General features: G+C 39.7%; 1 protein-coding gene across 3 annotated transcripts in view; it reads right to left on the bottom strand.

Moving 5' to 3' along the window:
• LOC113889642 (guanylate-binding protein 4-like) overlaps positions 1 to 13,993 on the bottom strand; it is a 56,335-nt gene that overhangs the window by 16,010 nt on the left and 26,332 nt on the right. For all 3 annotated transcript variants that reach the window (XM_027536621.1, XM_027536620.1, XM_027536622.1), the window contains exons 4-7: positions 4,529 to 4,635; positions 4,128 to 4,324; positions 2,333 to 2,578; positions 953 to 1,233 (exon numbers count right to left, since the gene is read on the bottom strand). In XM_027536621.1, coding sequence (XP_027392422.1) covers positions 953 to 1,233; positions 2,333 to 2,578; positions 4,128 to 4,324; positions 4,529 to 4,635 — 831 coding nt within the window. The remainder of the gene's footprint in view (positions 1 to 952; positions 1,234 to 2,332; positions 2,579 to 4,127; positions 4,325 to 4,528; positions 4,636 to 13,993) is intronic.

Here is a 13,993-nt window from a genome sequence, read left to right as displayed (position 1 = left end):
ATTTGTGGCCATTGTAGATGTGGTTTCAGACATGTTTCTGCATCCCTGAGAACTTGAGTCTTCTGAACTGTATCAAATTCAAGGATGCCACCATCCATTCTCAAAAGAGTGTCTGCTAGTAACTGGGAGCTGCACACTTAGGAACTCAAAGTGTACAACTGTAAAAATGCAATAGTTTCAGACCCCAAACAATCCTTCTTTAACAAGCACTCTTATTTCTTTCCAGCTACAATCTTAATTCTTGACAAATAATACAGGTAATTTTGTGGGTTTTGCCTATAGTAAGGGTTTCCTGCACCCTGCATTTTGTCATGCAACAGAACAGAATTCAAGTTCTTCTTTAATCTGTATCTTTGGGCTCTAGTCCTCATTTGGCTCAAGTAAAACTCTTCTCTTATCCTGAGAAAAGTTGTTTACTGATTATTCTTGGTGGTATTGCTAAACCCATTTGAACCTTGATTTGTTTTCAGCTTGCTGTACTCTGAGCACATCACCCATACACACCCTGCACTGGTGTGTGACCTAAAAAAGTGTGAGCTAATAACTGTGTGCTGTTTTAAGCACCAAAGCACAGGGTAATTTGTTTACAGTAGAAAATAAAAAGGCCAGTTTTTAGGGAAAAAAGAAGGAAAGTGGCCTGTAGGGTCCTGTCATTCACAAGAATCCAAACTCCTTTTACAATGAGAAGCATATGAATCATAGGTGAATAGAAGGCACCTAAGAACATTTCTCATCCTCTGCAGAGGAGGAGATGGTTGGATGGCATCCCCCACTCAGTGGACATGAATTTGAGCAAACTCCAGGACATAGTAGAGGACAGAGGAGCCTGGTGTGTTGCAGTCCATGGGATCCGAGAGTCGGGCATGACTGACCTACTACTGAACAACAGCAACAACAAAGAACATTTCTAGAACCACAGGAATCAGGAAGGATATATTCTAGGCCACATTACCACAAGTTTCGTCTGGAAATCCTGATTTTCATCCTTGAAAGAGCGCTCCATGAAGACTGCAATGGCTTCCTTCTCACAGGCTGCATGCACCTCCAGCAACTCCTTGAGTGTGTCTGTGGGGAGGTTCAGTCGCTGGGCTATCTGCTCACTGTAGTGGTCAGCTGCCTTCTGCACAGCTGCTGAGTTCTCCAGCAGGGCCAGAGTTGTCACTGCGTTCTCCAGACAAGGAACTGATCCACTGTTGATGGCATTTACATAGGCCTCCACCAGAGGCCCCAGCCCTGAATAACATATTATATTGTGTTGTCCAAAAAGTTCGTTTAGATTTTCCCATAAGATGCTACAGAAAAATCCAAACAAACTTTTTGGCCAATTCAATATTTTGAAAATACAATGTTTTCATTCATTTTATGAACCTTAGATCAGTATCCTAAACATCACTAAAATGATGATGATATCATTTATTAAATGATAAAATGAGCTTGAAATTTTCTTTTCTTCTCTTTTTTCTCCTCATCTTCATATCCTTCTCCTTTTTCTTCTATAATTTTCTTATAATAACACCAGTGTCTCCTATTCACTCTCTTTTATGGTTCTCAGTTCATCACAATACAATATTAACTGAATACCTCAACAATATGTTCAAAGTTCTCCTGGAACACTTTCCCCATTGTAGCAAAATACAGAGAACTTACATATGTAAATAAATTATGTATTTTGTGGGTACTATTTCCAAATGAAAATGCAGTGCCCCATGTAAAAATGTCATCAAGAATTTCCAGATAGTGACAAAAACATTAAAACAGACAGGGCACATCTCAGCACAGGGCACTGTGAGACTGCTCAGGCAGACTGTGCATGAAGCCAGCTCTGTTTATAAGACTGTATTTACATTTGTTTCTCAGTCTTTCAATGAGTTTATATAGATTCATGGTGTACTACTTATTTTCTGATTCATGTGAATTCACAAAATAACTTGTATATCCTCACTAGAAATACTTATCCACCGGATGACTCATCATAATGAATATTTGTATCCTTAACATAGCTTCAGTGTAAATTTGGGTTGGCCAAAAAGTTCGTTTGGGTTTTTCCATAACATCTTACTGAAAACCTGAAAGAACATTTTGACCAGCCCTACAGTTTCATGAGATATGATAGTCTTCAGAAAACCCTCATGTAGGGAAATTTTAACGAAGTAACATGCACTTCTATATGGGGCATAAATATGTTTTTCCAAATTATATAGAGAAGACACAACTGAAAAAAAGAAAGCACAATTATTGGCAATCCTAGAGGATATTCACAACTTCAACTCCACCACACATTCCTCACCCACACTGAATCACAGAGAGACATGCTCTAGCAAAGGAGGCTCACTTTTCCCGGTGACAGTGATTCCTTCTTTTAAGGTCTTGGTCTTTGCATGCGTATAGATATATGAACAGAAATCTTTTGATTGCTTCTGGAAATCCTCATCCAGTTGATTATCTGGCATTTCCTCAAGATGGAGTAATTGTTTTTTGTTGCTTGCAGGACGGTCAAAGACAAAACACTTTCGTTTGGGAAAAAACTTCCTGATACACTCTCTGGGCAAGTTGAAATTTTGAATTTGGGGACCTTCATCTGCAAAAGTGGAAAAAGAGCAATCACAGAAGCGACAGACTCCAGGTAAGGGGGCTGAGGACTTTCATTTCCAGGGATTTTTGTATCACTCTAATTCCTGTGCCTGTAAATCTTTTTCAGTCTTACAGTAATCTACTATGGAAACTCTTTGTACTGAGCCAAGAGTGAAGAAAGTACTCCTGGGGAGGAAGAAGAAGCATCCATTCCAACGGAAGAAACCTGTGGTTGTTTTCCTCAGCCATTGTATAGTATGCCATGGATTAATTATTTATTAAATAAAGACCTCATACAGCTTATGGTGGAAACCCTGTCGGGGATTTATACAGACCTGCCAATGAACTTCCCTTGTGGCTCAGATGGTAAAGCATCTGCTTACAATGCAAGGAGACCCGGGTTCAATCCCTGGGTCAGGAAGATCTCCTGGAGAAGGAAATGGCAATCCACTCCAGTATCTTTGCCTGGAAAATCCAGTCCATGGGGTCTCAAAGAGTTGGACACAACTGAGCAACTTCACTTTCTTGAAAGATAAACTAATACAAATAATTGTCAGAAATACTTTTCTGATCTTACTGTCTCCATTTCAGATATGAAATATGGGCTCAAAAGTAAAGAAATCATAGAAATAAGGATATTCACAGTATTTCTGGGAAAGAAACCACACGGGAGACAAATGATACACAAGGCAGTGAAGTTTTACAAAATCAGAGTAAAAAAAAATGCACATTCTATAAATATGTTTTGGGATTATTTTAGCATACACAATCTCATGGTAAGATTGGCCTAAATGAAACTAGGACACCTCATCAGTCTTTTGCGTCATATTCTGTTGGAAGTGACAGTAGCATCCAGAGAGATTCTGGGCATATATCTGCAGTTCAATAAATATTTATTGAAAGAGTAAATAAATGATTAAGCAAACAAAATCAATATTTCTTCTAAGTACCACTCATTATTCTCTCTGCTAATTATAATGTGTTATAACTAATTTGTTATATAATATAACATACTATGTAAGGTTCTAGAATAAAGAGTGTGAGATTAGGCAAAAGCATTTGAAGACGTTTCACAGTCTCAGTGAAACGACATAGCAATGCTTTTCTTTGGAACTAATTAAGGTATAAATTGTCTGTCTGTGAAGAATGTATCTATATAAGATACTAAAATACACTGTGAGAAATATATTTAAAAATTAATTATTTTGCTTACCTTATGATTTTGTATTTACTAATTTCAATTTGATGGGTTATATTTCTCAAATAGAAGAGGAGAAACACAATATGAAACAGTATATGAGCCTTTTTTTTTTTCATGGTATTACTTTTTCTAAAGTCATTCGGTAGAATATTGGATTCTAAATTTCCTCTATGAGCTTAAGTTCTGGTGGCTGGGGTTTTCCCAGTAACAATAATGACTGAAGCCACCTCCCAGTCATTCACCAAGTACCATTAGCATGGCCTCAAATCCAACTTCAAATCAAGTTCTGACATAAAGGGCTCTGTTAACCCCACCTCCTACTGAGCTTCCTACCACCCTGGCCTTGCTCTGATACCTGGAATCAACTTCAAGGCACTCTCCAGGTACTCATCTTCCGTGATGGAGTTCCCGTCTAACTCCAGCTCCAGCATGAAATCCCGCACAGTCCAAATAAAGTCTGGAAAGAAACTCACAAATTGGGCTGAATCCTCTACTTCATCAGAGTTGGGAGATGATTTGGTTCTGATCAGCTCTGTTAATTCAGTCACATAGCTGGGATCTTAGCTAAGGAAAAAGAAGTACTCTCCAACACAGTTTCCAGATCTCACCTCAAAACAAGTTCTATCATTATTCCCTTTTGCCCCATTTTCCATCTTCATCAACCATAAGAATGAAGTCATGGGCAAGAAAAAACAGTGTCAGTTGTTATTCCCATAAACTCAATGAAACATGGCGGTTCAATTCCTGAAAGGATACTGCAGCTGCTGCAAGGCCTGATCATTGATGCTGTTCATGCTGTTGTAGATAAAGGTGCTGCTCAGGAGCACAGCCAGGGCAAAGATCCACAAGTCATTCTTGGAGTCCTAGAAAGTATGTTAGAGAGTGAGGACACTACTCCTCATGCTCTCATTCAGGTGTTCACTCACTATAACAGCTATACTGTAACTCAGTTGTAAGGTAAATAAATTTTCAAGACAATGATAAATTCAAACTTTCTGGTATTGATATTTTCCACTTCAAGTGCTTCAGTGTGATTAGCTATTTACAGAAGTTAACGACATCTTATATGTGATTAAAATGTTTAATACAGTGCCTGGAACATAGAAGTTGTACAACAGTAAGTGGGCAGTGATTGCTTTGCAAGTTTTTTTAGATCACAATGTATATTAGAGTCAGAAATACTATTTAATTAAATTCATCAACTGCTAACTATGCATCTAGATAGCAAAAGATACTTATTTGCTTATGAGGATATAAAGTTCTGCATGATAATGCCCACCCTAGAGAGATGGCTTTCTTGAGGGGCAGATATACATGGGAACATACAAATCTATCCACAATGACAAACAGCCTGGCATGGAACCAAATGTTGTACTGTAAAAGACAAAGTGGCAACTCCCAAAAGACAGAAAAAATACTCTGTGCATTCATAGCCAGAATTAATTATGTCTGATAGTGACGTGATGGAATTAGGTTGAAAGGAACTGGGTTTTCAAAACTTGACACAATGTGGATTTGTGGAGTTATAGGGACTCTGCAGGTAGAAGGGCTCACAGAAGCTGATCACAATTGCCAGAAAGTGTGGTCACACAGAGAAATTACAAGGTTATTTTAGTTGACTGAAGTAGTTTTACCCATGTAGTAGTAGATGTTGAGGCTAAAAATGAGATTCGGAAGGTCATGAGTGACTTTGGAATTGATTTTATATATATATATATACACTACAGAAATGGGCTCCCTGCCTGACAATGCAGGGGATATGTATTCAATCCCTGAGTAAAGAACATCCCCTGGAGAAGGAAATGGCAACCCTCTCAAGTATTCTTACCTGGAAAATCCTATGAACAGAGGAGCCTGGCAGGCTACAGTCCATGGGGTTGCAAAGAGTTGGACACGACTTAGTGACTGAGTACACATGCATACTACAAAGATACTTGACACACAGTGGGGCAGCAAGGGGTTCTGCTGCACAGACACAATATATTCCAAGTGATGAAAGGTGAGAACCAACAAACAAGAATACGCTACCCAGCAAGACTCTCATTAAGATATGATGGAGAAATCAAATGCTTTCCTGACAAGCCAAAATTTAAGAGAATTCAGCACCACCAATCCAGCTTTGTTTGTTGTTCAGCAACAGCAACAGTTGCTCAGTAGTGTCCAACTCTGTAAATCCCATGGACTGCAGTATGCCAGACTTCCCTATCCTTCACTGTCTCCCAGAGTTTTCTCAAATTCATGTCCATTGAATCGGTGATGCCATCCAACCATCTCATCCTCTGTCACCCACTTCTCCTCCTTCCTTCAATCCTTCCCTGCATCAGGGTCTTTTGCAATGAGCCAGCTCTTTGCATCAGGAAGCCAAAGTATTCAAGCTTCAGCTTGAACATTATTCCTTCCAAAGAATATTCAGGGTTGATTTCCTTTAGGATTGACTAGTTGGATCTGCTTGCTATCCAAGGGACTCTCAAGAGTCTTCTCCAGCACCACAGGTCAATAGTTCTTCAGTGCTCAGCCTTCTTTATGGTCCAACTCTCGCATCCATACATGACTGCTAGAAAAACTATAGCTTTTACTAGATGCACCTTTGTTGGCAGAGTGATGTCTGTGTTCTTTAATACACTGTCTAGGTTTGTCACAGATTTTCTTCCAAGGAACAAACATCTTTTAACTTCATGGCTGAAATCACCATCTGCAGTGATTTTGGAGCCCAAGAAAATACATCTGTCACTGTTTCTATTGTTTCCCCATCTATTTGCCATGAAGTGATGGGACCGGATGCCGTGATCATTTTTTGAACGTTGAGTTTTAAGCCAGCTTTTTCACTCTCCTCTTTCACTTTCATCAAGAGGCTGTTTAGTTCCTCTTTGCTTTCTGCTGTGGCATAAGGGTGGCATCATCAGCATATCTGAAGTTATTGATATTTCTCCCAGCAATCTTGATTCCAGCTTGTGCTTGATCCAGCCTGGCATTTCTCATGATGTACTCTGCATATAAGTTAAATAAGCAGGGTGACAATATGCAGCCTTGACATACTTCTTCCAAGTTGAACCAGTCCGTTGTTCCATGTGCAGTACTAGTTGTTGCTTCTTGTCCTGCATACAGGTTTCTCAGGAGGCAAGTAAGGTGATCTGGTATTCCCATCTCTTGAAGATATTTCCACAGTTTGTTGTGATCCACACAGCCAAAGGCTTTAGCGTGGTAGCCAATGAAACAAAAGTAGATGCTTTTCTGGAATTCCCTTACTTTTCCTATGATACAACAGATGTTAACATTTGATCCCTGGTTTTTCTGCCTTTTCTAAATCCAGCTTGTACATCTGGAAGTTCACGGTTCATGCACTGTTGAAGCCTGGCTTGAAGGATTTTGAGCATTACCTTGCTAGCATGTGAAATGAGTACAATTGTGTGGTAGTTTGAACATTCTTTGGCATTGCCCTTCTTTGGGACTGGAATGAAAACTGACCTTTTCCAGCCCTGTGGCCACTGCTGAGTCTGCCAAATTTGCTGATATACCGAGTGCAGCTCTTTAATGGCATCATCTTTTAGGATTTGAAATAGCTCAGCTGGAATTCCATCACCTCCATTAGCTTTGTTTGCAGTAATGCTTCCTAAAGTCCACTGGACTTCACACTCCAGGATGTCTGGCTCTAGGTGAGCAACCACACCATCGTGGTTGTCTGGGTCATTAAGACCTTTTTTGTGTATTTCTTCTGTGTATTCTTGCCTCCTCTTCTTAATCTCTTCTGCTTCTGTTATGTCCATACTGTTTCTGTCCTTTATTGTGCCCATCAGTGCATGAAATGTTCCCTGGTATCTCTAATTTTCTAGAAGAGATCTCTAGTCTCTCCCATTCTATTGCTTTCCTCTATTTCTTTGTATTGTACACTTAAGTGAAAGGCAAAGGAGAAAAGGAATTATATACCAATCTGAATGAGGAGTTCCAAAGAATAGCAAGGAAGGATAAGAAAGGTTTCTTTTCTTTTATTAATTTTTTTAATTGAAGGATAATTGCTTTACAGAATTTTGTTGTTTTCTGTCAAACCTCAACATGAAGGAAAGGCTTCTTAAGTGAACAATGCAAAGAAATAGAGGAAAACAATAGAGTAGGAAAGACTAGAGATTTCTTCAAGAAAATTAGAGAAATCAAGGGAAAATTTCATGCAAAGATGGGCACAATCCAGCTTTACAAATATTAAAGGCACTTCTCTAGGCAGGAAACACAAGAGAAGAAAAGGATCTACAAAAATAAACCCAATACAATTAAGAAAATGGCAACAGAATTATATATATCAATAATTACTTTAAATGTAAATGGATTAAATGCACCAACGAAAAGGCATAAACTGGCTGGGCTGATGAAAACATGTGCATGTACGCACTTCCACTTACCACATCACTCTACTTAGCCCCCCAAATTGTATGTAATTATTTTATATTGTTAGGTTAATCATGTTTTATTATGGCTTGCAATTGTAATTATCTTTTTTCTTTCTAGCTATTGATTGTGAAAACTGATACACATCTTTTATTACTGTGATTATGTAACTATCATTCCCTTAACACTGTTGTATCATGCTGCTGCTGCTAAGTCGCTTCAGTCGTGTCCGACTCTGTGTGACCCCATAGACAGCAGCCCACCAAGCTCCCCCATCCCTGGGATTCTCCAGGCAAGAACACTGGAGTGGGTTGCCATTTCCTTCTCCAATGCATGAAAGTGAAAAGTGAAAGTGAAGTCGCTCAGTCCTGTCCGATTCTTAGCGACTCCATGGACTACAGCCTACCAGGCTCTTCCATCCATGGGATTTTCCAGGCAAGAGTACTGGAGTGGAGTGCCATTGCCTTCTCCATATTGTATCATGATTGGTCAACAACAACAACAAAAGAACAGAATTCTTTTTCAGTGCAATTGCCATTTAATAGAAAACCTGTAATCACTTATTAAAATCCAGATGCATATCAGAATTATCTTGGAATTTTTTTAAAAATACAAATGCCCAGGTATTGCTTTTTTTTCCCCCAAAGCTCTAGATGTGTTTCTAATGAACAGTCATATTTAATAACAACTGGACTATATGATGATATTCTACTTTTCTCTAGGTTGTTTCACTTTTCCTATTTCATATTCAGTGCTCCCATTGGGTTTAGTTTATGCTTTTCAATTTCTCTGTCTCTTTTTTTTTTTTTTTTGATGTTCTTCTAAAGTCCTTATCAAGAATAGTAGAAAAGCTTTTGTATATATATGATATATATGAATATATTATACATAATGTGTATTATATATATATATATATATATTTTAGAAAACATAAATTTTTGTCTGGCTAAAAATTATGACATTTTGATTCTATTTGTTTGACTTAGTATGCATAGAGTCCTAGATTTCTAATTTATATTCACTCAAAACTTTGATATAGTTCCATGTATTTTGGCAGAAGCACACTGGCTGTGATGTACCGCACAGAAGTGTGGCCGAGAGAAGCTACCCCTCGCCCAAGGTCAGGGGCAGTGACTGAGAGTGCCAGGATGCGAAGGCACAGGAGCGGCCTAGAGGAGCTATCCCACATCCGAGGTCAGGGGCAGCGGCTGACAGGAGCAACCCCACATCCAAGAAGTGGTGGCTGTGAGGGTGCAGGGGGGCTGAGAGGAGCTACTCCACATTCAAGGTCAGGAAGGGCAGCCATAAGGAGATACCCCTCATCCAAGGTAAGGAGCAGCAGCTGTGCTTTGCCGGAGCAGCCGTGAACAGATACCCCAAGTCCAAGGTAAGAGAAACCCAAGTAAGATGGTAAGTGTTGTGAGAGGGCATCAGAGAGCAGACACACTGAAACCACAATCACAGAAAACTAGCCAATCCAATCACATGTAACACAGTCTTGTCTAACTCAATTCAACTAAGCCATTTTGTGTGGGGCCACCCAAGATGGGCAGGTCATGGTGGAGAGATCTGACAAAATGTGGTCCACTGGAGAAGGGAATGGCAAACCACTTCAGTATTCTTGCCTTGAGAACCCCATGAACAGTATGAAAAGGCAAAATGATAGGATACTGAAAGAGGAACTTCCCAGGTCAGTAGGTGCCCAATATGCTACTGGAGATCAATAGAGAAATAACTCCAGAAAGAATGAAGGGATGGAGCCAAAGCAAAAAGAATACCCAGCTGTGGATGTGACTGGTGATAGAAACAAGGTCCGATGCTGTAAAGAGCAATATTGCATAGGAACCTGGAATGTCAGGTCCATGAATCAAGGTAAATTGAAAGTGGTCAAATAGAAGGCAAGAGCGAACGTCAATATTCTAGGAATCAGCCAACTAAATTGGACTGGAATGGGTGAATTTAACTCAGATGACCATTATATCTACTACTGTGGGCAGGAATCCCTTAGAAGAAATGGAGTAGCCATTTGGTGACCAATCATGGTCACCAAAAGAGTCCAAAATGCAGTACTTGGATGCAATCTCAAAAACGAAAGAATGATCTCTGTTCATTTCCAAGGCAAACCATTCAATATCACCGTAATCCAAGCCTACGTTCCAACCAGTAATGCTGAAGAAGCTGAAGTTGAATGGTTCTATGAAGACCTCCAAGACCTTTTAGAACTAACACCCAAAAAAGATGTCCTTTTCATTATAGGGGACTGGAATGCAAAAGTAGGAAGTCAAGAAACACCTGGAGTAACAGGCAAATTTGGCCATGGAGTACGGAATGAGGCAGGGTGAAGGCTAATATAGCTTTGCAAAGAAAATGCACTGGTCATAGCAAACACCCTCTTCCAACAGCAAAGAGAAGACTCTACACATGGACATCACCAGATGGTCAACACCGAAATCAGATTGATTATATTCTTTGCAGCCAAAGATGGAGAAGCTCTATACAGTCAGCAAAAACAAGACCGGGAGCTTACTGTGGCTCAGATCATGAATTCCTTATTGTCAAATTCAGATTTACATTGAAGAAAATAGGGAAAACCATTACACCATTCAAATATGACCTAAATCAAATCCCTTATGATTATACAGTGGAAGTGAGAAATAGATTTAAGGGACTAGATCTGATAGACAGAGTGCCTGATGAACTATGGACAGAGGTTCGTGACATTGTACAGGAGACAGGGATCAAGACCATCCCCATGGAAAATGCAAAAAAGCAAAATGACTGTATGAGGAGGCCTTACAAATAGCCATGAAAAGAAGAGAAGCTAAAAGCAAAGGAGAAAAGGAAAGATAAAAGCATCTGAATGCAGAGTTCCAAAGAATAACAAGGAGAGATAAGAAAGCCTTCCTCAGCGATCAATGCAAAGAAATAGAGGAAAACAACAGAATGGGAAAGGCTAGAGATCTCTTCAAGAAAATTAGAGATACCAAGGGAACATTTCATGCAAAGATGGGCTCGATAAAGGACAGAAATGGTACAGACCTAACAGAAGCAGAAGATATTAAGAAGAGGTGGCAAGAATACACAGGAGAACTGTACAAAAAAGACCTTCACAACCCAGATAATCATGATGGTGTGATCACTGACCTAGAGCCAGATATCCTGGAATGTGAAGTCAAGTGGGCCTTAGAAAGCATCACTACAAACAAAGCTAGTGGAGGTGATGGAATTTCAGTTAAGGTATTTCAAATCGTGGAAGATGATGCTGTGAAAGTGCTTCACTGAATATGCCAGCAAATTTGGAAAACTTAGCAGTGGCCACAGGACTGGAAAAGGTCAGTTTTCATTCTAATCCCAAAGAAAAGCAATGCCAATGCATGCTCAAACTACCACACAATTGCACATGCTAGTAAAGTAATGTTCAAAATTCTCCAAGCCACGTTTCAGCAATACTTGAACCGTGAGATTCAAGATGTTCAAGCTGGTTTTAGAAAAGGCAGAGGAACCAGAGATCAAATTGCCAACATCCGCTGGATCATCAAAAAAGCCAGAGAGTTCCAGAAAAAACATCTATTTCTGCTTTATTGACTAGGTTAAAGCCTTTGACTGTGTGGATCACAATAAACTGTGGAAAATTCTGAAAGAGATGGGAATATCAGACCACCTGATCTGCGTCTTGAGAAACCTATATGCAGGTCAGGAAGCAACAGTTAGAACTGGACATGGAACAACAGACTGGTTCCAAATAGGAAAAGGAATACGTCAAGGCTGTGTATTGTCATCCTGCTTATTTACCTTATATGCAGAGTACATCATGAGAAACGCTGGGCTGGAAGAAGCACAAGCTGGAATCAAGATTGCTGGGAGAAATATCAATAACCTCAGATACGCAGATGATACTGCCCTTATGGCAGAAAGCGAAGAGGAACTAAAAAGCCTCTTGATGAAAGTGAAAGTGGAGAGTGAAAAAGTTGGCTTAAAGCTCAACGTTTAGAAAACTAAGATCATGTCATCTGGTCCCATCATTTCATGGGAAATAAATGAGGAAACAGTGGAAACAGTGTCAGGCTTTATTTTGGGGGGCTCCAAAATCACTACAGATGGTGATTGCAGCTGTCAAATTAAAAGACGCTTACTTCTTGGAAGGAAAGTTATGACCAACCTAGATAGCATATTAAAAAACAGAGATATTACTTCGTCGACAAAAGCCCTTTTAGACAAGGCTATGGTTTTTCCAGTGGTCATGTATGGATGTGAGAGTTGAACTGTGAAGAAAGCTGAGCGCCAAAGAATTGATGCTTTTGAACTGTGGTGTTGGAGAAGACTCTTGAGAGTCCCTTGGACTGCCAGGAGATCCAACCAGTCAATCCTAAAGCAGAGCAGTCCAGGGTGTTCATTGGAAGGACTGATGCTAAAGCTGAAACTCCAGTACTTTGGCCACTTCATGAGAAGTGTTGACTCATTGGAAAAGACCCTGATGCTGAGAGGGATTGGGGGCAGGAGGAGAAGGGGACAACAGAGGATGAGATGGCTGGATGGCATCACTGACTTGATGCACATAAGTTTGGGTGAACTTTGGGAGGTGGTGATGGACAGGGAGGCCTGGTGTGCTGCAATTCATGGGTTCCCAAAGACTCAGACACGACTGAGAGACTCACCTGAACTGAACTGATTTTGGCATCTAGTATATTCTGAAGGAGATCAGCCCTGGGATTTCTTTGGAAGGAATGATGCTAAAGCTGAAACTCCAGTACTTTGGCCAACCTATGCAAAGAGTTGACTCATTGGAAAAGACTCTGATGCTGGGAGGGATTGAGGGCAGAAGGAGAAGGGGACGACAGAGGATGACATAACTGGATGGCATCACTGACTTGATGGATATGAGTCTGAATGAACTCTGGGAGTTGGTGATGGACAGGGAGGCCTGGTGTGCTGCGATTCATGGGATCACAAAGAGTTGGACACGACTGAGAGACTGAACTGAACTGATGACTGCTAGAAGTCTGTGTGTGTTTAGCTGCTCAGTCATGTCCTACTGTTTGCTACCCGCTGCCTGCCAGACTCCTCTGTCCATGGAATTCTCCAGGCCAGCATACTGGAGTGGGTAGCCATTCCCTTCTCCAGGGTATTTTTTGGATCCAGGGATTTAACCCAGGTCTCCTGCGTTACAGGCAGATTCTTTACTGTCTGAATCACCAGAAAAGTTTATTATCTTAGTTATTTTTTAAAAACAAGTTTTTTGAATGAGGCTTGAAACTTCTAATCCAATTCTGAGAATATAAAGAAATACTATGTTGTAAAAAAAAAATAGGAATTTAACATGTGATATAGTATTATTAACTAAAGTTCAGTTTTGTTCAAATTTCACAAAACTTTATGCTTGTGTCCCTTGTTTTTATACCTTATTCAAGACTCCACGTAGTATTTAACTGCATTGAGCAGCTTCAGCTGCATATAACAAATTCTGGTAAATTCTCTTTTCATTTTTATTCTATTACAAATATTTTCTAGTTTTCCTTGTTATGGCCTTTTGGATATACCCATTCAAAAGGACATTAAATTTCTAAACCCATATAATTTTTTAAGTATATCTTTGATATTAATGTCTCATTTTGATACCAAATTCTCATTTAAATGCTTTCTACTCTGCAATCACCCTCTGTGTTGTTTTCAGTCTCCTAACTTTATTGAGGATTTCAATGGCTAAGTCAAATATCTATCTTGGTAAATGTCACAGTGCACTTATAAGTGTGTGGGTTATTTTAACATATCTTTTGATATTGGTCTCTAACATAATTTCACAATGATAAGAGAACAGATTCTATGAGTTCAATACCTTTATACCAT

The sequence above is a fragment of the Bos indicus x Bos taurus genome, chromosome 3, assembly GCF_003369695.1.
Source record: "Bos indicus x Bos taurus breed Angus x Brahman F1 hybrid chromosome 3, Bos_hybrid_MaternalHap_v2.0, whole genome shotgun sequence".
NCBI classification, from domain to species: domain Eukaryota; kingdom Metazoa; phylum Chordata; class Mammalia; order Artiodactyla; family Bovidae; genus Bos; species Bos indicus x Bos taurus.
This window is presented reverse-complemented; position numbering and strand designations above follow the sequence as displayed.